Source organism: Monodon monoceros, unplaced genomic scaffold, assembly GCF_005190385.1.
Source record: "Monodon monoceros isolate NGI ecotype Baffin Bay Population unplaced genomic scaffold, NGI_Narwhal_1 Super_Scaffold_12, whole genome shotgun sequence".
NCBI classification, from domain to species: domain Eukaryota; kingdom Metazoa; phylum Chordata; class Mammalia; order Artiodactyla; family Monodontidae; genus Monodon; species Monodon monoceros.
The window spans coordinates 153,760,406-153,786,898 of NW_021703768.1; the positions used below are offsets into that span (position 1 = coordinate 153,760,406).

General features: G+C 48.9%; 1 protein-coding gene across 1 annotated transcript in view; it reads left to right on the forward strand.

Moving 5' to 3' along the window:
* ADAMTS2 (ADAM metallopeptidase with thrombospondin type 1 motif 2) overlaps positions 1 to 26,493 on the forward strand; it is a 245,317-nt gene that overhangs the window by 128,700 nt on the left and 90,124 nt on the right. The window contains exon 4 of the mRNA XM_029218215.1: positions 22,386 to 22,588. Coding sequence (XP_029074048.1) covers positions 22,386 to 22,588 — 203 coding nt within the window. The remainder of the gene's footprint in view (positions 1 to 22,385; positions 22,589 to 26,493) is intronic.

Below are 26,493 nucleotides of genomic sequence, written 5' to 3' on the forward strand. Positions count from 1 at the left end.
AAGCACGGCAGTCCCGGGTCTCCAGGGAGTTCCTCCTCGGTGACTGCAGGCTGTGGCCTTTCAAGGCAGGGAGCATCACGGGAGAGGGACATGTGGGGTCCATCAGGGCTAACCAGTGTCCCCTCCCCAGCCCCACAGGCTTCTGAACCCACCGAGCTCACACAGGAAGACAACAGGAGGAAAACCCAGTGTCTGCAGGCCTGGGTGATATGGCTGGGGCCCACGGCTGGCTGAACCGGGGGCCTCTCAGTGCCATCTCCTGTCTCTGCACCTTGCGATTTACCTGTGGCAGAGGTGGGTCTCTTGCTGGTGGAGGATGGAGAAAGGCCGGAAAGACAGAGAGGAAGGCCGAGCCTGCCTGGGGAGGGAGGGCCGACATCTCCCTGGCACTCACTGGGAGGCTGGGGGCTGCAGGCTCCCAGCTCCTGGGCCAGCAGTGTGCAAGAAAGGATGAGCACCAGCCCTCTGCGGAGCGCTTTTCTGGGCAGACCCAAGGTGACCACTCCTCCAGGTGTCCCTTGCCCACCCAGAGGCCGTGGGTGTGGAGAGTCCCATGAATCTCCCCGAATGTCAGTCAAAAGGCCTCAGCCTCCAGGGCTGCCCCACTGCCCTTCTGGCCCCAGTCATGAGGGTGGCAGGGGCAGTCCCTGGTCACTGGCTCTGCTCTCTGAGCAGGCCCTGGACAGGAATAGACATGAGGAACATCAGGCAGCAGACCATCTCTCCTGTCAGAAATCCCTGCTCCCTCAGCCTTGCCCAACCTGGGATCTTTGGAATCATTCTGTCCATTTTCCCGCTCAGTCCACGGAAAGATTTTTTTTTTTTTTTTTTTTGTCACGCAGCATGCAGGATCTTAGTTCCCTGACCAGGGATCGAACCTGTGCCCCCTGCAGTGGAAGCACGGAGTCATAACCACTGGACAGCCAGGGGAGTCCACTGAAAGATTTTAAAGCAGTAGGGCCCCATGCTTGTGCACCCACCGAGCATGCACTTATGAGCGGAGTCCATGCGAAGGGCACCCTCACCCCCAGAACTGTGCAGGGTACCACTGAGTGTGGTGGCCCTGAATATGGGCCCTCGGCATCTCCCTCCTACCGTCCAGCACACACTCTCCTTTAAAACATCTAAAAGTTCCAGTTCAGAGCGAAACACCAACAATACAAAGAGTGAGGCGGGCAGGGATGCTGAGCAGCTAAGGCTACTTTATGCTGCCAAAGAAACGCCGTCCTGCCTCTCTCGGTCCTTGTTAGAGCCCCACACCTCAGGGCTGTGAGTGGACACGGTGAGGCGGAGTGTGGGTCTTTGTGCTACAGGGTCATGGTGGGTGTGGCTGTGGGATGAGGTCTCCAGTTTGGCGGGGTACCCCTGGAGCTTTCAGCTGCTTCTTGTCTACCAGCCCCAGTGCAGCTGGCTCCGAGGGGTGCTGTCCGGGGTTCAGGTGCAGTGGGCTGGATTCTGGGGTCAGACACCTTACCTGCCGCCCTTGATGCCATGAGGCAGTGGCTGGAGCATGACCTTCCTGGGCTTGTCCCTCCATCTGCATAGGAGGAAGTCCAGCCCGGCTCCACGGGGCTGGTGTGAAGAATAAATAAGGGATGTCCGTAAAGCCCCGATGTTGCCAATGTCATCTTCATCGTCAACAGTGGGAGGCCTTTTCCCATCACGCTGCTGATGGGGGTGTCTGGAGGATTCTCCCTCCTGGAAGGTGGCTTGGTGCTACAGTGTGGCTCATCCTGCATTGCCACCCTGAGCCCCAGCGTCAGCTGGGGGGAGCCATTTGTCCTGGCCCCAGCCCCTCTGTGTGACAGGCTCCAGGTAGGAAGGACCAGGATGGGTACAGCAGGCGGCAGGGAACAGGGGACAATGCCCCGGGCTGGGGGTGGGGGTATGGGCAGGCTGCTGAGAGTTCCTGCACCCATGATCATGGTCTGGCAGGAGAGGGCCTTGAGCAGGGCTCTGCAGCACCCTGCACCTGCTGCATCTGTTGGCACCAGGCCCCTCTCAAAGCACCAGGAACACCACCCTGCAGTGTCCTTGCCCACCCTGCATGACATGGGGCTCAATATCTGAAAAGATGAAAGGCCCAAAAGGAGAAACAGGTTGGCAGCTGGAGAGAAATGCCTTGGAACTTGGATTTGGAGAATCCAGAGACTGAGTAGCTGGTTCCTGGTGGAGGCATGAACTAGGGCAATGACAGAGGGCTGGGGGTGGGGGCAGGCTCAGAGACGCTTAGGAGCCGACTGTGTGGGCTCGGGACAAGCAGTCCCTGATCCTGGTGTGGGCCTGGTGCCCTGCAGGTGCCATGGCCCCAGGTGGGCGCTGCAACTGAAGGGGTGGGGTGGGGCGTGGAGGAGGCATTCAGTCCTTTAATTCTGAGTGTGGGGTGCTTGAGGACCTTCCAGGGAGCGATGCCTAGGAGGTCACTGAATGTCCAAATCTAGGACTCTGGAATGCGTGTGGGGCTGGCGACATGGATTTCCCTGTCAGTGACGCGCTTGTACAAGCTGTGCCTGGACACAGAAACCATGAGGACCGTGGCCCCTCGACGTTGGCCATCAGCGCCCCACTTGCCAGCCTCTCACTTCCCCTACATTCAAGGCGAAATCCCAGGGAATCCTCCCTTCTGTCGGGACCTGTGGGTGTCTGTGTTTTGTTCTGAAGTTCACAGTAAATATTTTCATTAAACGATCTGCCAGCCTCTCCATTGTATCCCGCCATCTGGCTGCTGAGTGCTGGTGAGAGGCAGTATAGAGGTAACTCAGGGGCAGTTTTCCTTCCCTCAGCTGACTGCCGCAGAAAGGACTTTGGTGCCCTGGAGGCTGAGGCCAGTTTTAGGGACCTGCCTGCCTTGGCCATGTGCAAGAGCTCACCAGGGAAGGACTCTTAGTCCCCGGACCCCAGGGCCCTGGTTGCTGAAGAAGACCTCATGTGTCCCTGCCGCTGGGTGGGCTTCAGAAGGCGGCTGGAGCATGGGTCGGGGGGTGGCGAGCAGGTGCAGAGGAGCCTAGGCCATTCAGCTGGTGCAGGAGTATAGGGCAGGCCAAGGCTGTGTGAGGGCTGAGGACGGCAGGCCCCGGGCCCCGCTGCAAGGAGCTCCTGGCCATTCAGGCAGCTCCGCCAGTTTGGGCCTAACCTCAGTGGCCTCAACACTTCTGCAGGCACCCTCACTTCCCAAGGACACGTATCTGTGGAGGGCTGAACCAGATCCTGGCCCCTTTCTCTTGGCCACAAACCTTAAATTCACAGTGGACTTTCTCTGCCCCATCTACACTGGGGTCGCTCTAAAAGTAGGAGGTGCAACAGGGCAGCACCATGTGATACTAACAGTCTGAGGGCACTCTGGCTACAAAACCAAAAGCTGGTGTCTAGCTTAGGCCAGTGCATGAGATGTGTGCGTGTATGTCAGGACTCTTGCAGTTTCAAGACAGAAATCCAAATGAATCGACTCAAAGAGCTGGAGAGTCCAGGGGTATATCAGCTTCAGGTACAGCTGAAATAGGGACCTAAAGGGTATCACCTGTTCCCTTCATCTCTCAGCTCTGCTTCTCCTGGGAGCAAGCGGTGTCCAGCAGCCCCTGGCCCACTTTGTACACCTCAGCAATCTCAGCAGAGAGAAAGGAGAGGGTGTCTTCCCAGGTACTCCAACAAATGCTTGGCATTGGGGTTCATTGGCCAGTCTGGGCCATGTGGGTGCTCCTGGACCTGGGAGTACAGTGGGGTTGGCTCCCCCTGAGCCATGTGAACTGGGAGCGGGGAGTGGTTCACCAAAGGAAAATCAGGGAGCAGCACCCAGAGAAGGGGTGGGTCACCATGCAGCACAGCTCTAGGTGGCTCTGTTCACCTCCAGCAGGGAAGGGGGGTGCTGGGCAGGCCAGGTGTTTTATGTCCACCACCGAGGAGCATCGTTGCCCCATCCCTGGGAGGGCATGCCCTGGGGGCAGTTTCTTTCCCCTTCTCAAGAGCTCCCTTTTCCCCCTGGAGGTGCTAGAAGGGTAAGCAAGCCTGGACTCCAGACAATTTATGCATCTTCCAGCTCTTGTCTCAGATTCGGTGCACCTGTTACTGGTGTGGCCCTGATGGACGAGTGCCGAGGGGCTGGCCTGGCCCCAGCAGCCCTCCCTCTCCTCCTTTCCACCTCGAGTCATAAAAATGATACTGGCTGCCAGAGTTGCAAAAATTAATTCCGATTTGGTAATAAAGTTAGAAAGGGTTGGGATGAAATAATCCTAATGAGCTTCTTTTAATAAAGCTCACCAGTGGGGCTCTGTGCTGATGGCCCCCGTGGGGCTGAGTCTCTTTCTGCTCCCAGAGCCTCCAAAGAGCCAGCCTGCTTCCAAACAGGGCTTTTGCTGTGTCCTAATTATGCTTCTATGTAAACATATTTTATCTTAATGATCATCTTTAGGGGAATTTGCAGTCACAGAGGGCTTGTTTCTCTGTCGTTAATAAATAGAGAGGATGACTTTCCTCCAGATGACCTCCCCTAGGTGGAGGTGCCAGGGTACTCCTATGGGCTGCTGGTGCCCAGGACCCTGGGCCTGGTCCACTGTCCCTGCAGGGGCCTGCACTGGTTGTGTAAGGAGAGCTGGGCTTGCCTCTGACCCTGGTCTAGTTCCATAAGTGTCACTCTCCCCTTCTTCACAATACAGCAGTTTCTGCTCTGCAGGGCAGTTGTAGGGATTCGAGCTTCAGGGGTGCCTGAGCACTGGGGAAGGGAGAGTGATTTGTTCTCATCCACATAGCAGAGCCCTCAGCACACCCACCCATCCACCCATGTGCTTGTCCAGCAGAGGCCAGGCGTGTGAAAACTGCTCATGGGCAATGGGCAGTCGTAGGGGGACCTGGAAAGTGCACTGGCCTTGGAGTTCACAGCCTGCCTAACACGGAGACTGTAAAAAAGCATTTAGCTGAACTTTCTTCTAGCAATTTTATGACTTCATTTTCATCATCCCAGGTCACCAATCGGCCAGGAACTTGTTTTTGCTTGAGGTGTGAAGCCAGAGTTTGACCTTTTCCTCCTTTATCCAACCAGTTGTCCCAATATCATTAAAAAAAAGAAACCGTTTATCTCCACAACCAGCTTTCTCTCCTTTTCCCTTGCAATGAACAATCATTCTAAGGTGATCAAAAGGTATCCTTTTGTTAGTGTATATTTTTGCAAAATCACTGTTGGTCTTTGACAGTTTTCTTTTTTTGCCGTACGCGGGCCTCTCACTGTTGTGGCCTCTCCCGTTGCGGAGCACAGGCTCCGGACACGCAGGCTCAGCGGCCATGGCTCACGGACCCAGCCGCTCCGCGGCATGTGGGATCTTCCCAGACCGGGCCACGAACCGGTGTCCCCTGCATCGGCAGGCGGACTCTCAACCACTGCGCCACCAGGGAAGCCCCTGACAGTGTTTTAATTGACAAATGGTGCTGCATTTATCTCATTCTGACTCTGTTTCTAAGATCCATCTGTCTACATGGATGTCAAACTTCAAACCTCTGCATAGCACTGTGTGGAGTGCACATGCCGCATTTGCCTCTCTCGCGCACTGATGACACCCAGGTTGCCTCCAACTCCCCCCAACATCCCCAAACAACATTGCCATGAACAGCTCTCAGTTGCCTCCTGAGAGACCTGTGTGAGCTTGACCATCTGTGTGCCTAGTCCAGGGGAGAGAAAAATTGCCAGTGGGGCAAGGGTAAGTACAGGGAGGGGACTGGGATATCCTAAGGATGCCCTATGTCTTTAGGACGTAGAGTGAAATTATTGGGCTATCAGGTTCTTACACATTGTTGAGTGAGTATTGCCAGATTGCCAGGATGTCCACACCTGCTCCACTTCCACCATTTACCAAGTCATCCAGTTTACTCACTGTTTTATTTTTTGATCAGCTATTTAAAGTTTACATATAAATGAATATCAAAGGTGATTAATGTTATTTTCTTTCACATCTTCATTGGAGTATAATTGCTTTCCAGTGTTGTGTTAGTTTCTGCTGTACAGCAAAGTGAATCAGCTGTATGTATACATATATCCCCATATCTCCTCCCTCTTGCGTCTCCCTCCCTCCCACCCTTCTAGGTGCTCACAAAGCACTGAGCTGATCTCCCTGTGCTATGTAGCAGCTTCCCACTAGCCATCCATTTTACATTTGGTAGTGTATATATGTAAATGCTACTCTCTCACTTCGTCCCAACTTACCCTCCCCCCTCCCTGTGTCTTCAAGTCCGTTCTCTATGCCTGCGCCTTTATTTCTGCCCTGCCACTAGGTTCATCAGTACTGCTTTTTAAAATTCCATATGTATGCGTTAGCATACGGTATTTGTTTTTCTCTTTCTGACTTACTTCACTCTGTATGACAGATTCTATGTCCATCCACCTCGCTACAAATAACTCAGTTTCATGCCTTTTTATGGCTCAGTAATATTCCATTGTATATATGTGCCACATCTTCTTTATATAACCATTCATCTATTGAGGGACATTTAGGTTGCTTCCCTGTCCTGGTTATCGTAAATAGAGCTGAAATGAACATGTCTCTTTTTGAATTATGGTTTTCTCAGGGTATATGCCCTGTAGTGGGATTGCTGGGTCATATGGTAGTTCTATTTTTAGTTTTTTAAGGAACCTCCATACTGTTCTCCATAGTGGCTGTATCAATTTACATTCCCACCAACAGTGCAGGAGGGTTCCCTTTTCTCCACACCCTCTCCAGCATTTATTGTTTCTTGATTTTTTAATGATGGCCATTCTTACCAGTGTGAGGTGATACCTCCTTGTGGTTTCGGTTTGCATTTCTCTAATGATTAGTGATGTTGAGCATCATTTCATATGTTTGTTGGCAATCTGTATGTCTTCTTTGGAGAAAAGTCTATTTAGGTCTTCTGCTCATTTTTGGATTGGGCTGTTTGTTTTTGTGATATTGAGCTGCATGAGCTGCTTGTATATTTTGGAGATTAATCCTTTGTTAGTTGCTTCATTTGCAAATATTTTCTCCCATTCTGAGGGTTGTCTTTTCATCTTGTTTATGGTTTCCCTTGCTGTGCAAAAGCTTTTAAGTTTCATTAGGTCCCATTTATTTATTTTTGTTTTTATTTCCCTTACTCTAGGAAGTAGGTAAAAAAGGATCTTGCTGTGATTTATGTCATACAGTGTTCTGCCTATGTTTTCCTCTAAGAGTTTTATAGTGTCTGGCCTTACATTTAGGTCTTTAATCCATTTTGAGTTTATTTTTGTGTATGGTGTTAGGGTGTGTTCTAATTTTATTCTTTTACGTGTAGCTGTCCATTTTTCCCAGCACCACTTATTGAAGAGGCTGTCTTTTCTCCATTGTATATTCTTGCCTCCTTTATCAAAGATAAAGTGACCATATGTGTGTGGGTTTATCTCTGGGCTTTCTATCTTGTTCCACTGATCTATATTTCTCTTTCTGTGTCAGTACCATAGTGTCTTGATTACTGTAGCTTTGTAGTATAGTCTGAAGTCATGGAACCTAATTCCTCCAGCTCCATTTTTCTTTCTCAAGATTGCTTTGGCTATTTGGGATCTTTTGTGTTTCCATACAAATTGTAAAATTTCTTTTTCTAGTTCTATGAAAAATGCCATTGGTAATTTGATAGGGATTGCATGGAACCTGTAGATTGCTTTGGGTAGTATAGTCATTTTCACAATATTGACTCTTCCAATCCAGGAGCCTGGTATATCTCTCCATCTGTTTATGTTATTTTTGATTCCTTTCATCAGTGTTTTATAGTTTTCTGAGTACAGGTCTTTTGCCCCCTTAGGTAGGTTTTTTCCTAGGTATTTTATTCTTCTTGTGATGGTAAATGGGATTGTTTCCTTAATTTCTCTTTCTGATCTTTTGTTGTTAGGGTATAGGAATGCAAGAGATTTCTGTGCATTAATTTTGTATCCTTAAACCTTACCAAACTCATTGATTAGTTCTAGTAGTTTTCTGGTGGCATCTTTAGAATTTTCTATGTATAGTATCATGTCATTGGCAAACAGTGACAGTTTCACTTCTTTTCCAATTTGTATTCCTTTTATTTCTTTTTCTTCTCTGATTTCTGTGGCTAGGACTTCCAATACTGTGTTGAATAATAGTGGTAAGAGTAGACATCCTTGACTTGTTCCTGATCTTAGAGGAAATGCTTTCAGTTTTTCACTAATGAGAATGATGTTTGCTGTGGTTTGTCATATATGACTTTTATTATGTTGAGGTAGGTTCCCTCTATGCCCACCTTCTGGAGAGTTTTTATCATAAATGGTCATTGAATTTTGTCAAAAGCTTTTTCCTGTATCTATTGAGATGACCATATGTTTTTTATTCTTTAATTTGTTAATATGGTGTGTCACGTTGATTGTTTTGCGTATATTGAAGAATCCTTGCATCCTTGGTGTAAATCCCACTTGATCATGGTGTACGATCCTTTTAATGTGCTGTTGGATTCTGTTTGCTAGTATTTTGTTGAGGATTTTTGCATCTATGTTCATCACTGATGTTGGTCTATAATTTTCTTTTTTTGTGATATCTTTGTCTGGTTTTGGTATCAGGGTGGTGGTGGCCTCATGGAATGAGTTTGGGAGTGTTCCTCCTTCTGCAATTTTTTGGAAGAATTTGAGAAGGATAGGTGTTAACTCTTCTCTAAATGTTTGATAGAATTAGCCTGTGAATCCGTCTGGTCCTGGACTTTTGTATGTTGGAAGATTTTTAATTACAGTTTTGATTTCATTACCTGTGATTGGTCTATTTATATTTTCTAATTCTCCCTGGTTCAGTCTTGGAAGGTTGTACTTTTCCAGGAAGTTTTTCATTTCTTTCACGTTGTCCATTTTTTTGGCATATAGCTGCTTGTAGCAGTCTCTTATGATCTTTTGTATTTCTGTGGTGTCAGTTGTAATCTCTCCTTTTTCATTTCTAATTTTATTGATTTGTGTCCTCTCCCTTTTTTTCTTGTTGAGTCTGGCTAAAGGTTTATCAATTTTGTTTATATTCTCAAAGAACCAGCTTTTAGTTTTATTGACCTTTGCTATTGTTTTGTTTGTTTCTATTTCATTTATATCTGCTCTGATCTTTATGATTTCTTTCCTTCTACTAATTTTGGGTTTTCTTTGTTCTTCTTTTTCTAGTTGCTTTAGGTGTAAGGTTAGATTGTTTATTTGAGATTTTTCTTGTGTCTTTAAGTGAGCTTGATTTGCTATAAACTTCCCTCTTTGAACTGCTTTTGCTGCATACAATAGGTTTTGGATCGTTGTGTTTTCATTGTCATTTGTTTCTAGGTATTTTTGGATTTCCTCTCTGATTTCTTCAGTGATCTCTTGGTTATTTAGCTGTGCACTGTTTAGCCTCCGTGTATTTGTTTTTTACTGTTTTTTTCCTGTAACTGATTTCTAATCTCATAGCATTGTGGTCAAAAAAGATGCTTGATACAATTTCAATTTCTTAAATTTTCCAAGGTTTGATTTGTGACCCAAAATGTGGTCTATTCTAGAGAGCGTTCTGTGTACACTTGAGAAGAAAGTGTATTCTTCCACTTTTGGATAGAATGTCCTAAAACTATCAATTAAGTCTATCTGGTCTATTGTGTCATTTAAAGCTTGTATTTCCTTATTTATTTTCTGTCTGGATGATCTGTCTATTGGTGTAAGTGGGGTGTTAAAGTCCCCCACTATTATTGTGTTACTGTCAATTTTTCCTTTTATGGCTGTTAGCATTTGCCTTATGTATTGAGGTGCTCCTATGTTGGGTGCATACATATTTATAATTGTTATGTTTTCTTCTTGGATCGATCCCTTGATCATTATGTGGTGTCCTTCCTTATCTCTTTTAACAGACTTAATTTAAAGTCTATTTTATCTGATATGAGTATTACTACTCCAGCTTTCTTGCGATTTCCATTTGCATGGAATATCTTTTTCCATCCCGTCACTTTCAGTCTGTATGTGTCCCTAGGTCTGAAGTGGGTCTTTTGTAGACAGCATATATAAAGGTCTTGTTTTTGTATCCATTCAGCCAGTCTGTGTCTTTTGGTTGGAGCATTTAATCCATTTACATTCAAGGTGATTATCACTATGTATGTTCCTATTACCATTTTCTTAATTGATTTGGGTTTGTTTTTGTGGGTCTTTTTATTCTCTTGTGTTTCCTGCTTAGAGAAGTTCCTTTAGCACTTGTTGTAAAGCTGGATTGGTGGTGCTGAATTCTCTTAGCTTTTGCTTTTCTGTAAAGATTTTGATTTCTCCATCGAATCTGAATGAGATCCTTGCTGGGTAGAGTAATCTTGGTTGTAGGTTTTCCCCTTTCATCCCTTTAAATATGTCCTGCCACTTCCTTCTGTATTGCAGAGTTTTTGCTGAAAGATCAGCTGTTAACCTTATGTGGATTCCCTTGTATGTTATTTGTTGCTTTTCCCTTGCTGCTTTTAATATTTTTTCTTTGCATTTAATTTTTGATAGTTTGATTAATACGTGTCTCGGCATGTTTCTCTTTGGGTTTATCCTGTATGGGACTCTCTGTTCTTCCTGGACTTGATTGACTATTTCCTTTACCATGTTAGGGAAGTTTTCGGCTATAATCTCTTCAAATATTTTCTCAGACCCTTTCTTTTTCTCTTCTTCTTCTGGGACCCCTATAATTTTAATGTTGGTGCATTTAATGTTGTCCCAGAGGTCTCTGAGACTGTCCTCAATTCCTTTTTTTAAATAAATTTATTTATTAATTTATTTAAAAAATTTTTTTTGGCTGCGTTGGGTCTTCATTGCTGCACAAGGGCTTTCTCTAGTTGTGGCGAGTGGGGGCTACTCTTCTCGCAGTATGTAGCCTTCTCATCGTGGTGGCTTCTCTTGTTGTGGAGCACAGGCTCTAGAGCGCATCCTCAGTAGTCATGATGCATGGGCTTAGCTGCTCTGTGGCATGTGGGAACTTCCCAGAGTTGCTCTGTGGCATGTGAGATCTTCCTGGACCAGGGCTCGTACCCATGTCCCCTGCATTGGCAGATTCTTAACCACTGTGCCACCAGGCAAGTCCCCATCCTCAATTCTTTTCATTCTTTTTTCTTTATTCTGCTCCCTGGCAGTTATTTCCACCATTTTATCTTCTAGCTCACTTATCTATTCCTCTGCCTCAGTTATTCTATTATTGATTCCTTCTAGAGTGTTTTTAATTTCAGTTATTGTGTTGTTCATCGCTGTTTGTTTGCTGTTTTGTTCTTCTAGATCCTTGTTGAATGTTTCTTGTATTTTCTCCATTTTGTTTCTAAGATTTTGGATCATCTTTACTATCATTACTCTGAATTCTTTTTCAGGTAGGTTGCCTATTTCATCTTCATTTATTTGGTCTTGTAGGTTTTTACCTTGCTCCTTCGTCTGTAACGTATTTTTTTGTCGTTTCATTTTTTTTTTTTGATGGGTGGGGCTGTATTCCTGTCTTACTGGTTATTTAGCCTGAGGCATCCAGCACTGGAGTTTGCAGGCAGTTGGATAGAACTGGGTCTTTGTTGCTGAGATGAGGACCTCTGGGAGGCCTCACTCCAATTAATATTTCCTGGGGTCTGAGGCTCTCAGTTAGTCCACTAGTTTGGACTTGGAGCTCCCACCACAGGAGCTTGGGCCTGACCTCCGGCTTGGGAACCAAGATCCCACAAGCTGTGTGGCATTGCAAAAAAAAAAAAAAAAAAAAAAAAAAAGGGGGGGGGGAACAAGCCAAAAGGAGCAGAACAATAACAAAGTATAAGGAATAAAATAAAATTAGAAAAATAAAAGATTTATTAGAAATACAAAAATATAAATGAATCAACATGGTAAAACAGAACCCCAATCTAAAAGGGGAAAAAAGAAAAAAAAATAAAAAAGCCTTGGCTATGGGGGGCGTTTAGGTGGGTGTGGAACTTAGGCAGGGGGGCGACATTTGAGTGTGGGGCGGGGCCTAGGCTCAGGACCCAACCAGCAGGAAAAGGCCTTGGGGGCGGGACCTAGGCCGGTGATGTTCAAGCATGGGGCAGCGCCTCTGCTTAGGACCTGCGTGGAAGGGGAGAGGCAGTACCTCCAAAGGAGGGCCTCTTGAGTGTGGAGTTCTGGAGTTTGGAGGTAAGGCCCTGAGTGAGGGTGTGTGGGTGGGGTTTAGGCCCAGCATGTTGGAGGGGGTCTCCGAGTGTAGAGGTCGGGCCCTGGGTGGGGGTGTAGGGGCGGGGCTTGGGCTCTGCACGGCAGGAGGGAGGCTCTGAGGGCAGAGGTTTAGGCCCTGGAGCCCAGGAGGCTCCCTGGTGCCTAAGTGGGCAGGGAAAGCACTGGCCATGTTCCCTTCTGTTCCTCTGCCCCCCCACCATGGTCTCCCCCAGGGTCTCCCTCATCCCTGCTGGACCCCTAACCATGGGTGGGTCCCGCTGGGTATAGGAACTCCTTCCCTCCCCCAGCCGCCCCTCAGGGGTGCCAGTCCTGTAGTTCCGGCCTTTACTTTTGCTCCCCTTTCCCTCCCTCCCACTCCTTCAGGACCCGCATGGCTGGAGGGGGCCTAGGTGGGCCTGGATCAAGCCCTGGATCTCAGCAGGCTCCCAGGGGCCCAAGTGGGCAGGGGAAATCTGGCCATGCTCCCTTTTGATCCTCTGCCCTCCCAGTGTTCCCCCAATTCCCCCCTTCAGGCGTGGGATCCCTTCCCCTCCCCCCAGCCACCCCTCAGGTGTGCCAGTCCCTTCCCAACTCCACTTCTCCTCCCTCACTAACCACCACGGCCCACGTCCTACCCGGTCACTGGGGGTTCCTCCCACCCCCTTAGGTGCCCATGGTCCCCCACTGGTGCCTGGTAGGTGCCCTAGTTGTGCGGAGACACGAATTCCGCTATCTCGTCCGCTATCTTGACTCCGCCCCCCAAAGGTGATTAATATTAAAACTAAGGGCAAGCACACACCATTCATGCAAGGAGTGGGCAGCACTGTCTCCGCTGGGCAGAGGATCCAGGAGGAGGTGAGTGGAGCAGTCTTGGGTCATGGTCTGACTTGGCTTCTCTGGGAGGTGACAAGGCCCTTTCTGGGGAACCCATGAGAAAGGTCATGAGTGAGTCTTGGGAAACACTGGGCTCTCCACAGTTGGGTGCCTGGCAAGACCGAGGTGTAGACCAGGTGCTGGACATGCAGCAGAAGTCCGGTCAGTGAGAGTGGGCTGCTCTGTCCTTTCTATATCTGAGCCCACCGTGGTCTACCTCCCGCTCTCAGGGCAAAGCTGGAAACTTCTGTGAGTGACATGTGTGTTTTCAGCAGAGCCTGAGGGGAGAGACCCTCATTAGCACATGGTCAAGACAAGACAAGTACTGATGAGAAGCTGGCCCAAGTTCTCCTGGGCGTTCTGTCCTCGGGTTAAGAAGATTGCCTGATGAAAGGGGGGTCTTGGTGATGACAGTCCATATGCTGGGTCACACTGCTGCAGTGTGGCTCAGTTGGCCTCCACAGCTGCTGCAGAGCTGCCACCTTGGGATCACCTTTCACCATCCTCCAGGGGATTCCCTCCTCATCTCTCGTGTTGGGTTTCCTTTATCTCTAGTCTTCCACTTTCTTGTTTACCTCTTTTGTTTTGAAGGAGCACATCCTTCAGTACCTTCAAAGGGGTGCTGGACAGATAAAACTTCAGACAACTTACTTGTCTGGAGATATCTTTCATACTTGAGAACTTGTCTGGGTATAGAAATTTTGAAGGCTTTGCTCTATTGTTTTCCTGCTTCTAATGCTGGTTTGGGGAAGTCTACAGCCATTCTGCTTCTAATCCTTTGTGACCTCTTCTGTAACTGCTTCCCCCGGCCCCCTCTTATTCTCTGTGAAAGTTTGTAGAAACTTCCTTGTGTTCTGAAATTTCATGATGATGTGCCATGGTGCTGGTCTGTTTTCATCTGCTGAGTTGGGTGCTAACTGGGCCCTTTCAGTCTGGGAGCACCTTTTAGTTGTAGGAAATTTTCTTGAGTAATTTCGTTAATTCTTTCCTTTCTGTTTTCTCCTTTTCTTAAAAAAATTTATTTATTTATTTATTTTTGGCTGCATTGGGTCTTTGTTGCTGTGCGCAGGCTTTTTCTAGTTGCAGCGAGTGGGGGCTACTCTTCGTTGTAGTGCGTGGACTTCTCATTGTGGTGGCTTCTCTTGTTACGGAGCACGGGCTCTAGGCGCGGGGGCTTCAGTAATTGTGGCACATGGGCTCTAGACCGCAGGTTCAGTAGTTGTGGCACATGGGCTTAGTTGCTCCATGGCACGTAGGATCTTCCCGGACCAGAGCTCGAACCCGTGTCCCCTGCATTGGCAGGTGGATTCTTAACCACTGCATCACCAGGGAAGTCCCTCTCCTTTCTTTTTGGAGCTTCTATTATATGGATGATACACCTCTGGTCTGGTCCTCCAATTTTCTTATCTTTTTTCCTGATGGTTCAAGTCTCTTGGTCTTACTGTTTTACTTTCTGGGAGATTTTTCAACTTTGTCTTCCTAATCCTTTCATTAAGTTTTTTTATTTCTGCTGAAATGTTTTTAATTTCAAAGAACCCTTTTGATTGTTCTCATTTTGTTCTTGTTTAGTGAATGCGATATTTCCTTCTACCTCTCAGAGGTCACTAATGATAGGTTTCCCCACCTTCCTAGGTAGTCTTTTTTCCCTCCATTTTCCTCATTTTGATTGTTGTGTTGTATCTTGGTCTCCATCTGTTGAGTCTGGGACTAATCCCAGAGAGCTGGATATCCTTGGCTGGCTGCTCCTGTGTAAAGCTGGGCAACAAAAGAGGTGACTGGGAGCTTGATGCAGGTAGTTGGGGGAACCATGCACAGTAATATTGCCTTTTGGTCTTTGGTCAGATTCCCTAGAGAAGCCTCCTTCCAATGTCCTGCCTGAGGGGTAAAGGCTTGACTACCAACGTTCTGGGAGTGGATTGTAGAAGTGGGCTGGTGTCTCAGCATTCATTTCATTTTCCTGTTCTTAGCATGGTACCTGTGCTCTCAACTACACCTGGTGCCTGCAGCCCAGAAACCTTCTTTTCCACCTTTTTGAGAGAGAATGAGCTTTCAGACCAATGCAGTGTTAGTTATTGGGCTGTTACTGGGACACAGGGTGTGGGGAGGGGATTTGGCGTTGGCCATCAACTAGTCCTTATTTCAATCCACCCATCATCCCACTTCCAGAGGTACTTGGTGCCTTTGGAGGATTCTGCAGTACAGACTGGAAGAGTCTTGGCCAGCTTCTCAGATATACTAAGTCCATCGCCACATGGCCACCTGCTTTCCAGTTTACAACAGTTCTGTTACTTTCTTCCTCTCCTTCTCCCCCTGTCCGTGTAGGCTTGTGATTAAAAAAAAATCATACCTTTTCTAAAGTTGTAATGGGGTTCCACGGAGGAGCAAAATTAGATGTATGTGTTCAATGCATTTTTACTCAAGGTCCCTCCTATGCTTGGATTTGTGTTTAGACATTGTATTCAGTTCCAAAATCTGTCTTTTCATGACACTCGTACCACTGTGATCTAATTAATGTTATTTTGTAGTGTCTTCTGAAAATTTGAAAGGTAAATACCTCCTTGTTATTATTCCTTTTTAATATTTTTTCTGACTATTCTCTCATATGTAGTCTTCCAGTTGAATTTCGGAATTATTCTGTTGGATTTTAACAGTCTTTTTGATGGAGATTGTGTTAAATTTATAGATTAATTTGGAGGAGAGTCAACCTGCAATCCAGGATAGTGTCATTGTGTCTCCAATTACTGAGGTCTTCTTTTGTTTTTGGGGAGAGCCTTGACTATATTGTATTACTCTCTGTGTAGTCTTCATACATTCCTTATTTTTATTTATACCTAGATATTTTGTGGGGTTTGTTCCTATAGTCAATAAGCCTCTTTTCCCATTCTCTTTCCTAGCTGGTCACTGTTATGTACAAGAAAGGTATTGATCTTTGCATACTGATTCTATGTAAGATGAGAATTAACTATTTCTTGTAGGTTTGGTAAAACTCTTCTATAAAACATTCTGGGCTTTTCTTTGACTGCTTTTTTCCATTTCTTCTAAGGTTTATTCAGGTTTTCTACTTGAGCCAACAGTTAGAGTGTATATTCTCTATTTAGTCTAGGCTTATTAGAACTGTGTTTTTAATTTCTGGTGTTTAGGGTTTGAGGGTCCTCCTTCTTGTTTTCTCTGATTTTGCTCTATGGTAGCAGCTGTGGACATGATTTTTGAGTTTCCTTTTTGTCCTAACATACAGTAAAATTTGGAACTTGTTCTGCACGTGCTTGAACAGGACATATTTTATGGTTGTTGGGCTTAAACATTAGGTTGCTTTAGTAATTCAAATCTTCTACAGTAATGCAAATCCTGCCTAATGTTTTATCTAATTCATCTGTTTCTTTCTGGAATAGATGTATTAAAAAGCACATAGCACTGTGGCTTTGCCTATTTCTCTTTGTATCAGGTTGAAGCTCTGTTAGGTGAAAAACGTTCATATCTTTTATATCTTCTCAATGAATTATCAGTTTGTCCCCTTAATGTCTTGGATTATATTTTATCTTATGAATGTAGTTAGGCCTGGTTTCTTTTTGTTGGCAATTAAATGGTAACTCTCTCTTCACCCCGTTTGTCTGAACTCCTCCTGGGTAATTTTGTTGTAGTTACACCTTCTATAAGTAACTTACAGCAGGATTTTGTGCCAGCTCCTGCTCCTTTGCCAGCCACCTGACTTTTGCTCCTGCTGCCCACCCCCCTCTGCCACCCCCAGCCTGGGCTTCCTGGCCCTGCTGTACCTGCCTCTCCTTCCAGCCCAGCTCCCAGCTCCCAAGGGCACCCTCTGCCTCCCCACTGTTGGCCCTTTGCTCCCTCCCATCGTATCTCTGCACTGGCTCCTACCCCTCACAGCCCTGCGATTATCTGTGAGGCACCGAGGCATACAAGACCCTGGGCCCCTGTCTTCTGAGGGGCCCTCCACTCAAGTGGAGAAGACAGATAATGCCCAAGTAAATTCACAAATGACATTCGAACTGCAAATGGTGGTATGTTCCATGAAGGAAGACACTGGGGGCAGGGACAGCCTATTTTAATTTAGAATGAAATAAGGCAAGTTGCCCTGAGGAGGGGACATTTCAGCTGACACCTGGAGGGTGAGAGGGAGGAAGCCCAGTGAGGAATGAGGGGAAGATCATTCCATGAAGAGGGGACAGCAGTCTTTCCCATCACTGAGCAGTGGCGTCTCAAGGCTCTGTGCCCCTCCTCCCCTTGTCGGTGTGCAGCTGGCCCTGAGCGGGGAGGCAGAGGGGGACCAACACATCTGAGTCCACTGCAGGAGGCAGTGGGTCCCTGGCACCAAGGGCTGCAGGTCCCCTTCCCTCTAGACCTTTTGGGGGGGGGGCTTCTACTGGACCTGATAGTGTTGCAGGAAGGGAGACCCCTTCCAGGGCCCGAGAGTGAATGAATTGTCCGACGAGACACACATGCTGACAAAGCAAGAGACTTTATTGGGAAGGGGCAGCCCGGTGGAGAGCAGCAGGGTAAGGGAACCCAGGAGAGCTGCTCTGCCATTTGGCTCACAGTCTCAGGTTTTACGGTGATGGAATTAGTTTCTGGGTTGTCTCTGGCCAATCATTCTGACTCAGGGTCCTTCCTGGTGGCCCACACATCGCTCAGCCAAGATGGATTCCAGCGAGGAGGAATCTGAGAGGTTGGGAGGACATATGGACTGGCATCTCCTTTTGACCTTTCCCGAATTCTTCCAGTTGGTGGTGGCTTGTTAGTTTTGTGTTCCTTACCAGGCCCTCCTGTCGTAAAACATCTCATGCAGGGCTTCCCTGGTGGCGCAGTGGTTGAGAGTCCGCCTGCCGATGCAGGGGACACGGGTTCGTGCCCCGGTCTGGGAAGATCCCACATGCCGCGGAGTGGCTGGGCCCGTGAGCCATGGCCGCTGAGCCTGCGCGTCCGGAGCCTGTGCTCCGCAACGGGAGGGGCCAAAGCAGTGAGAGGCCCGCGTACCGCAAAAAAAAAAAAAAAAAAAGAAATTTTTTGCAAATGGTTACCTGGCCAGGGTGGGCAGTTTTGGTCAGTGGTTCCCCTAACAATAGGAAGGTTAAGTTTGGGCAGGAGCAGCAGCAGAAAGGACATCCTAGGAGAGGCCAGTGCAGCAAAGGCCTGGGCGTGGGATGTGCACAGGGACAGCAAACACCCAGGCACCCTTGAACCTACAGAGCCAGCACTTGCTGCATGATGCTCCCATGGCATTTACAGACTCAGGTCCCTGGGGTTTCTCTTCTCGGGAATAAACATGCTTGTTTCTATCAGCTTCAGTTTTCCCACACCATCCCTTGGTGCTGGTGAAGTACACAGGTCCCTCTGGGGCACATTAACAACTTTGGATGACATGACTTAGGCTGGGTTCCAGCCCCTTCTCTGTGGTGTGACTTGTCTGAGTCACTTAATCTTCCTGGGGTTCCTTGATGCTAAAACGGGGACAGTAATGAGGATAGTGTGGAGCCTCCCATTTGCTGTGAGGATCAGACGGCTGCTGGACATAGTGGAGGTTTGTTACTGTGAGGGGCTGTGCACATGCCCCACCCTGCCACCAGATGCAGGGACAGCAGGGTCCGGCAGGGGCGTGTGATTCAGGGGCTGTGGCTGCTGTGACCCACTTATTCCCCTGGAGGGCGGGTAGTTCAGGATGCCCTGGATGCAATTCTGCTTCCCCTATTCCGTCCTCTCCACAGACTGTTATTGACTCTTTGAGGAATTCTGTCCGACCCGCTGTAGAGACTCTAAAATGAGGGACAGCTTTTGGAAGCTTCCTGTTGTGTCATCCTTTGCCTGAGACATGAACAGTCCAGAAAGGTCTCCCCAGCACAGGGAATGCCAGGAACTAAAACCCCTGTGGTTACCCATTGAGAAGATAGGGTCCTGCCATAGACACCTCTGCTCAGGGAAGCCTCAGCCTGCCGGGGTCCAGTCTTCTCCCATCTACCATGGATCAGCCACCTAGGGGGTACCAGCGGCTTCTCCTTGTGGGGAGGCTGTGCACAGAGGGCGATTGAGTCAGGAGCCAGGGCAGCATCGTCCTCCCACCTCAACAGGAGATGGGCAGTGCCAACTGCTCGTTAGTGGGCCAGTTACAAGCATGCAAGAGCTCCAGGGGGAGGAGGGGAGGGTGACAGAGAGGTCTGAGGGACCGAGAAGAACTGAGGCCTTTAGACCAAGGAGGCAGCCCAGTGCAGGTGGACAGGCCCTGAAGGCCGGGATTGGTTTCAGGAAATCACTAGGCAGCCAGCTGAGAACCCGAGCAGGACTCAGCCTGAGGGATAGGCCCGCTAGAGCCAGAGTGTGGTTGGGATCTCTGCGTGGCCTAGCCTTTAGGATCGGGCCCATTGTAGGGAGACTCAGGAGACATCCAAGAATGACAAGGTGGAACGACAGCCTGGCTGCTGGGTCCCATCAACACTCATGTGGCCCCAGGTCTGGGCGTCTGGCAGACCCTGCTGACCTTGGAGCTGTTCCCTACGTCCTGCCAGGCCTGAGCAGGGCTGGGGCTTCCAGGGACCCGACTGTAGGGTGGGGCTGTCACCTTCAAGGTACCCCGAGCGGCCCTGTCTTCCTCCCTTCATCTGCACTTTACTTTGGATTTGGACATATCTCTACAGGGGCTGGGCCTTGGAGGGGTGTTCTAGAACATAATGTCCAAGCCACCCTCTAAAATTATCATGCTCGAGATAATAATGATAACAATAATTATGCTTGTGGTGAAATTAACATTTCTAATGCATTCTTAGAAAACATTGCTGTTTTTAATGGGCTTGTAACATACAATTTAGTTAAAAACTGAGCTTGCGGGCTTCCCTGGTGGCACAGTAGTTGAGAGTCCGCCTGCCGATGCAGGGGACATGGGTTCGTGCCCTGGTCCGGGAAGATCCCACATGCCACGGAGCGGCTGGGCCCGTGAGCCATGGCCGCTGAGCCTGCGCATCCGGAGCCTATGCTCCGCAACGGGAGAGGCCACAGCAGTGAGAGGCCCATGTACCGCAAAAAAAAAAAACACAAAAAAACTGAGCTTGCTCAGCAGAAGCAGCTACAAGATGTACCCTAGCCAGCCCTGGCCTGGTGGCAGCCCCATTCCCTCCCCCAGAAAATGTCAAGAGGAGTCACTGCACGGTGACTTCTTGGGTTAGGGTTGGGGGCGCACTCTGTTGCCTTCAGAGGTTAAGTGGGCAGCAAGGGCGGCAGGCCAGGCAGCGGGCCCCTGTGTCCTGTTTCCAGGCATGGCTGTCACTCCACAGCTCAGTGTAAACTCCCCTCCCCCTCTACAGTGACTCCATTTCTTAATTTCTCAGACAAGCTGGCTATTCTAGGTTTTAACATGAAATCTCCAAATTTTGAAATACTGTCAACCAAATAAGGTATTTAAAAAACACCACATGGCCCTAACAGGCACCCCCATGGTCTGGTTTTGCTCAGGGACCACCTGTCAGTGACCCCTGGCTTGACAGGGGCAGGGGGTAACATTCAGACTCTTCCCTGGGAAGAGCTTTTTATGGAAATTACCATCTTTCTGCTTCCCAAGGTGGTTCTGAAGGTGAGCTGTCCCTGGTTGTTGAAAATGCAAAGAAATAAATGTGTAAAAATAGAGTAGCAATTCCTCAAACCCACTGTCAGGTTTAAGTAGCTGATGTTTCCCCTGGGAGCAGCAAGGATGGCCCTGAATTACCTCCAGACAGCGCAGCAGAAGGATGAGCTCTGCACTGGCGCTCTCCCTGGAGTGGCCCTGGGCAGTGCCTGCCGTGTGCATGTGTGTGCGTGTGTGTGGAGTGTGTGTGTGCCTGTGCATACTGGGGGGACATGGGGGACTACAGGGCTGGGGCGGGGGCACAAGGACCCCAGGAGGTAAGGAATGCCAGCAGATGCTCAGCCCTGGCACTAGCCCATTCCTCTTTTCTGTGCAGCCCTTCCCCCTCTGCTGCTCCTTCACTTCCACTTTTCCTTCCATAGCCAGGTTGCAGGTTTGTGCCTGAAACCTAACAGACAGCAGGTGTAAAGAAGAGAGCTTCTGGCTGGCTGGGGAGCTCTCTCAGTCTTCTGGTCTGTAAAATGGAGGCAATAACACACATCAAAGAGGCCTGTTGTCGGCACTGGATGAGGAGACATACTCGGAGGGCCTGGCTGCCTCACTGTGCCTCCAGAGGAGACCGTGGAAAAGAGCTTAGGGGACAAGTGAGAAGAATTGTTCTGGAAGACTCTTTGGTGATGTCATGATAACCTGAGGTCCTAGGTCCTTCCCAGGGCAAGAGTCTCTGAGACACATCTGTTCCTCCCCCTACCAGGAGTGCCAAGGAGGGGCAGGACCCTGGGGTCAAGGACCTGGCGTGGACACATAGACCAGAGCAGGGTTGTGAGGGGCTTCCAGAGGCTTTGGCACTGGGACTAACTGGACAATGTGGTCTGTGGCTGCCAGCAATGCTGAAGGTTGGCCTGGCCAGCTCAGCTGCAATCCTGAGAGGTAGGGGCCAGGATTGGTCCATGGTAGGCTCCAGGCCCAGTGGGAAAGTAGAAGGGGATTGAGACAGATGCTGCAGCCCTGCAGATGGTGCAATGACATCCTGGGGTCCTGGGCCTGATGCAATCCAGCCCCTGGCCCCCTCAACTGTGGCCCCTAAGGCCCCATACCCCAGATGGTCTGCCCCGCTCTGAGCCAGGTGTTTAGCCTGTGGGGGACGGAGTGAGCCCCTGCCAGGCAGACTGTGGTGGAGTTGTCATAAGAGGGGCTCATCCTGATTCCTGCATGATTCAGTCAGGCAACCTTTCATCTCTTTGGCACTTGGCATCAGGGGCAGGCACAGTTCTGGGGTCGGGGGTCACCCATGGCCTGGCCCCAACCCAGGAGTTGAGTGGGCGGGCCTGGCACAGAGATGAGGGACCTAGCTCCAACCAGGGACTGAGCAGAAAGTTCCAGAAGAGGAGCTGTCTGAAAAGACACTGTGAAACACATACCACCTGGGCTGGGCCTCAGTTTCCCCGGTTATAAATGGGGAGACCAGCCTGGGAGACCAGCTCTTTGGCACTGGGTGGCCCTTGGGGAGTGTGCGAGTGTGTGAATGAGTGAAAAGAGTCCACCCTGCCCATCCAGCTTCCCACCCTCTCTGTTCACTGCTGGGTGCCAAACCTGGCCTCTGTGATGGCCGAGCTGTGGATTTGCATGCTGCTGGGTCTGAGCTGACTTGGTACATCACTGCTGCCCTCTCTGAACCTCAGTTTGCTCTCCTGTGAAATGGGGACAGAAATGCCCTCGGTTAGGGTGCTGTGATGATGACAAGCTGATGGCTAAGCTGGCACCTGGCAGGTGCCGAGTTGCATCTGAGTGGGGTTTTGTCCTGCTGCGGTGTCCCTGGTGAGCCTGGGCTGCTGCTACAGGCTTTGTCCTCTCTCCTTCCAGGGATCTTCCCGGGCAGCCTGGACAGCCTCAGCCATGCCCTGGGCATCCTGGAGGAGCGAGTCAACAGCTCCAGGCAGAGGGTGCGCAGACATGCTGCCGACGACGACTACAACATCGAGGTCCTGCTGGGGGTGGATGACTCTGTGGTCCAGTTCCACGGGAAGGAGCATGTGCAGAAGTACCTGCTCACCCTCATGAACATTGTGAGTGGGGGTGGGGTGGCAGGGGCAGGGCACTGGGGGTGGGGCTGGGAGGCTAGGGGTGCAGGTGGGCCAGGGCAGCTGTGCTTGCCACGGTTTCCTGGTGGAGCTGGGGGTGAGTGACATGGTCACAGGGAGGCTGTCTGGGTCTACAGGTGAGAAAAGGTGACCCTCCCATCGATTTTGTTGAACCTCAGTTTTCTCCTCTGCAAAGGGCGGGTGGAGGGGGGTGGTTCTGACTTGGCAAGGCTGTTTACATACTAAGGCAACTTTCCAGAAACTCGTCATTTGTGTACCAATTTTCTTAATTTTTCATCATACCCACATGGTATAGGCTGTGTATTTTCCTGTAAATCAACTGACTTTTTTTAAAACTTAAAATTATTTACAAAGGCAACCTCGCTTTATTGTAAAGGTAACCTAGAAGTAAAATGTAAAGCGATGTTATTCAAATCCAGCTAGACAGTCCTGCCTTCTGCCGGGTCTGCACCACAGCCCGCGATGTTCAAATGGGAGATTAGTGTGTGTTAGAGAGGAGGACAGACAGACCGACACCCATCCGAGGTTTCTCCTTGAGGTAGTTAGAGGAAGTGAAGATGGAAGAGAGCATCCGTTTCTCCCTGTGAGGTTGGGCTCCTTAACTGGGTGACTGGGTGCCACCTAAGCCTCCTGTGGCACCACGGGACACCTGCCCTGTCTACCCAATCCTGAGAGATAAAGCTGTTACCCCTCCCCTCATTCCAGCCCCTTCCACCCCAGGAGGTATAGGATGCTGACCTTGTAGAAAATGCAGTTCCTGCCTCTGCCCAGGGTGGTGTGGAGGTCCTGTCCCTCGCTGCCTGGTGCCTCAGTTGAGCCCTGCTGGGAGAATATTAGGGGTTGGAGGGAGATGCAGTGGGCCTGCAACCAGGACACACTGTGGGCCGAGCATTGTGGGAGGAGTGGATTTGTGGAAGGAAGCCTGGGCTTGTAGGGGGCTGGAGGTGGGCAGGGAAGCCCAGGGGATAGGGGGATCTACAACAGGCAGGGCTGCTCCCCAGCCTGTCAGTGAACTGGGTCCTCCAGAGGTCCAGCTGGTGGCGAGCAGTGAGGGGGTAGGACATTTACTCCTGGCCTGGTTCTCAGCTCTGCTTCCTGGGCCATGGTGAGCCCCTGGAAATTCAGCTGATCCTTGGGCAAGACCTCCCAGAGCCCTAGTGAAGAGATAGGTCAGGGGCAAGAAGGAGGATATGAATGAGCTGGTCACTGGACCAGGAGTAAACCCCTGCCTGCCGGCCTGTCTTCCTCTCCACCTGCCTTAGGTAAGTCACTGACCTTCTGGAATGCAGCCATCTCATCTGCAAAGCAGGGCCAAAGTCTGTTTGCAGGTGTTATTTTATTTTGGAGAGTGTTGTCACACTTAATCTCACTTATTTTTGAAAAGTACCTTTAATATAATAATAGTAATAATAATACCATGATGGCTACAAATATTGAGCTCTTAATATGTGAATCTGTGTGCCAGGCTTGTGCTAGTCACTTATCATGCATTATCTTTGGAAATCTTCACACTAACTCTGTAAAATTGGTAGATATAAAATCTTGTCTGCCTTCAAAATATATGTCTTTCCCGAAGTATTATACTGCCCTCCAACCCAGTGGACAAAAGGACTGGTTGTGGAATTCGAGAGTCCTGAATCCTGGTAAACTACTTGTTTCTTCACACCGGAATTAGCATACATCCCACAGAGTAAGAGCTCAGTCTCGTAAGATGGGTCCCACTTCAAATGCCGAGCTCAACTCCCAGGTTGTCAGCTGTGCTTCTTACCAACCAGCTCCTCAAGTTCAATAATTTGCTAGAACGGTTCACAGAACTCAGGAAACCACTTTACTTAGTATCATCGGTTTATTATAAAGCATGCAACTGAGGAACAGCTAAACGGAAGAATGCATAGGGCAAGGCATGGGGAAGGTACATGGAGCTTCCGTGGCCTCTCTGGATGCACCACCATCCCAGCAACTCGATGTGTTCACCAACCTGGAAGCTCTCCAAACTTCATTGTTTAGGGCTTTTATGGAGGTTTTATTTTGCAGGCATGATTGGTGAAATCACTGGCCATGGGTGATTGAACTCAATCTTCAGCTTTTCTCTCCTCCCTGAAAGTTGGGGGTGGGGCTGAAAGTTCCAACTCTCTAATCATACAGTTGGTTCCTCTGGCTACCAGCCCCCATCCTGAACTATCTAGGGGCCCACCAAGAATCGCTTCATTAACATAAACTCAGGTAAGGTTGAAAGGGGCACATTATGAATAACAAAAGATGCTCCTCTCACCCCTATCATTAAGGAAATTACAAGTGTTTCAGGAGGTCTGTGCCAGGAATGAGGGGCAGAGGCCAGATATATATTTCTTATTATTTTGCACCTGGGTTACCCCTGACCCCACCACTACCAGGTATGTCACTGAGAATGGGCTTCAGTCTTCTAAGCCTTGGTTTTCTCATCTTTAAAATGGGCAATAATTTTCATCTTGAGTTGTCGGTGAGGATTAAATGAGATGATGAAGGTGAACGTGCTTTACAGTCTCTAAATAAATGTGGTTTTGCTATCATGACGATGACAATATTTAGTTTAGCGACAGCAGGTTTAGAATTATTCTTGACAAGTACAGCAAGGACTCTGAGTGTCTTCCTGAGGCTGGTGGATCAAATCCGCCTTTTCCCTGGTGTGGAGGGTCCCTCTGTCGCACACACCTTATGCCCATGAGCTGGTAGGAGGAAGTCTAGAACTTTGTCTTGGTTTTGCCAGTTAACTTCAATTTATTCATTTACAACCCCGTGATCCAACTGTACCTCAATTTTGGATAAGGGTGTGGTTTGGTTAGTTTCTTGAAAAGCATGAGAAATATAAAAATTCTTAAATTGAAACAAATTTGATTATAACAGAAAGAGATTTTAGGAGATGAACCAGAGGAGCTGAGAAAGAGTACTTGGGCCGTGTCTTTTTTCCCCTGCTGCATCCTGCAAGTGGTGCTTGTTCCAGGCACAGCGGCTGGTCCTGCAGAGACAGAGGGCCTGGCGGACACTCCTGGGCTCAGGGAGACACGGCAGTGGGGGGTATCTCTACCTACAACCTGAGCTCCCACAGTAAGAGTGCAGTGTGGTTGAGGGAGGTGAGGCCCCCTGCTTGGATCCTGTGTTGCCTTGACAATACCCTCTAAGGCTCAGTGTCTTCATCCAGGGTACATGCATGCCCTGGGAAGAGTCCCTGGGGATGATCTAAGGCGCATGAGCCCTTTGGTGGTCTTGGGGAGGAGGGGGATTGAGGAGGCAGGAATATTTGAGAAAAGATGAGCTTCTTTAGCGGTGCTGTCCAATAGAACTTTCTGCATTGCTAGAAATGCTCTAATTCTGCATGTCCAATACAACAGCCACTAGCCACCCTGACCCTTGAGCACTTGAAATGTGGCGTGTAATTGAAGAACTGAAATTTTAATTTAATTACGTTCCAATAGAATTTTAAACAAATTTTAATTATGAAAATATATATAAAATTTACCATCTTCACTGTTTATAAGGGAGCAGCTCAGTGACATTAAGTACACTCACATTATTACGTACCCATCACCACCACCCATCTCCAGAACTCTCTTCATCTTACAAAACTGACACTCTGTACCCGTTAAACAATAACTCCCATTGCTCCCTCTCCCCAGCCCTTGGGAAGCGCCATTCTACTTTCTGCCTGCTGTGCCCTTCCTCTGAACTTGACCAGCACATGGCGCTAAATGGCAGTGTGGGTGGCCCTGGGTGTGGGGGCCTTTAGACCCGGTAGGTGCTGGCCCACCTGAAGCTGCAGCCAGAGCCCCATGTGACCCTACAAGTCCTGGCCAGGGTAGGGCTCCCTCTTCTTGTAAGCGCACAGCTGGTCT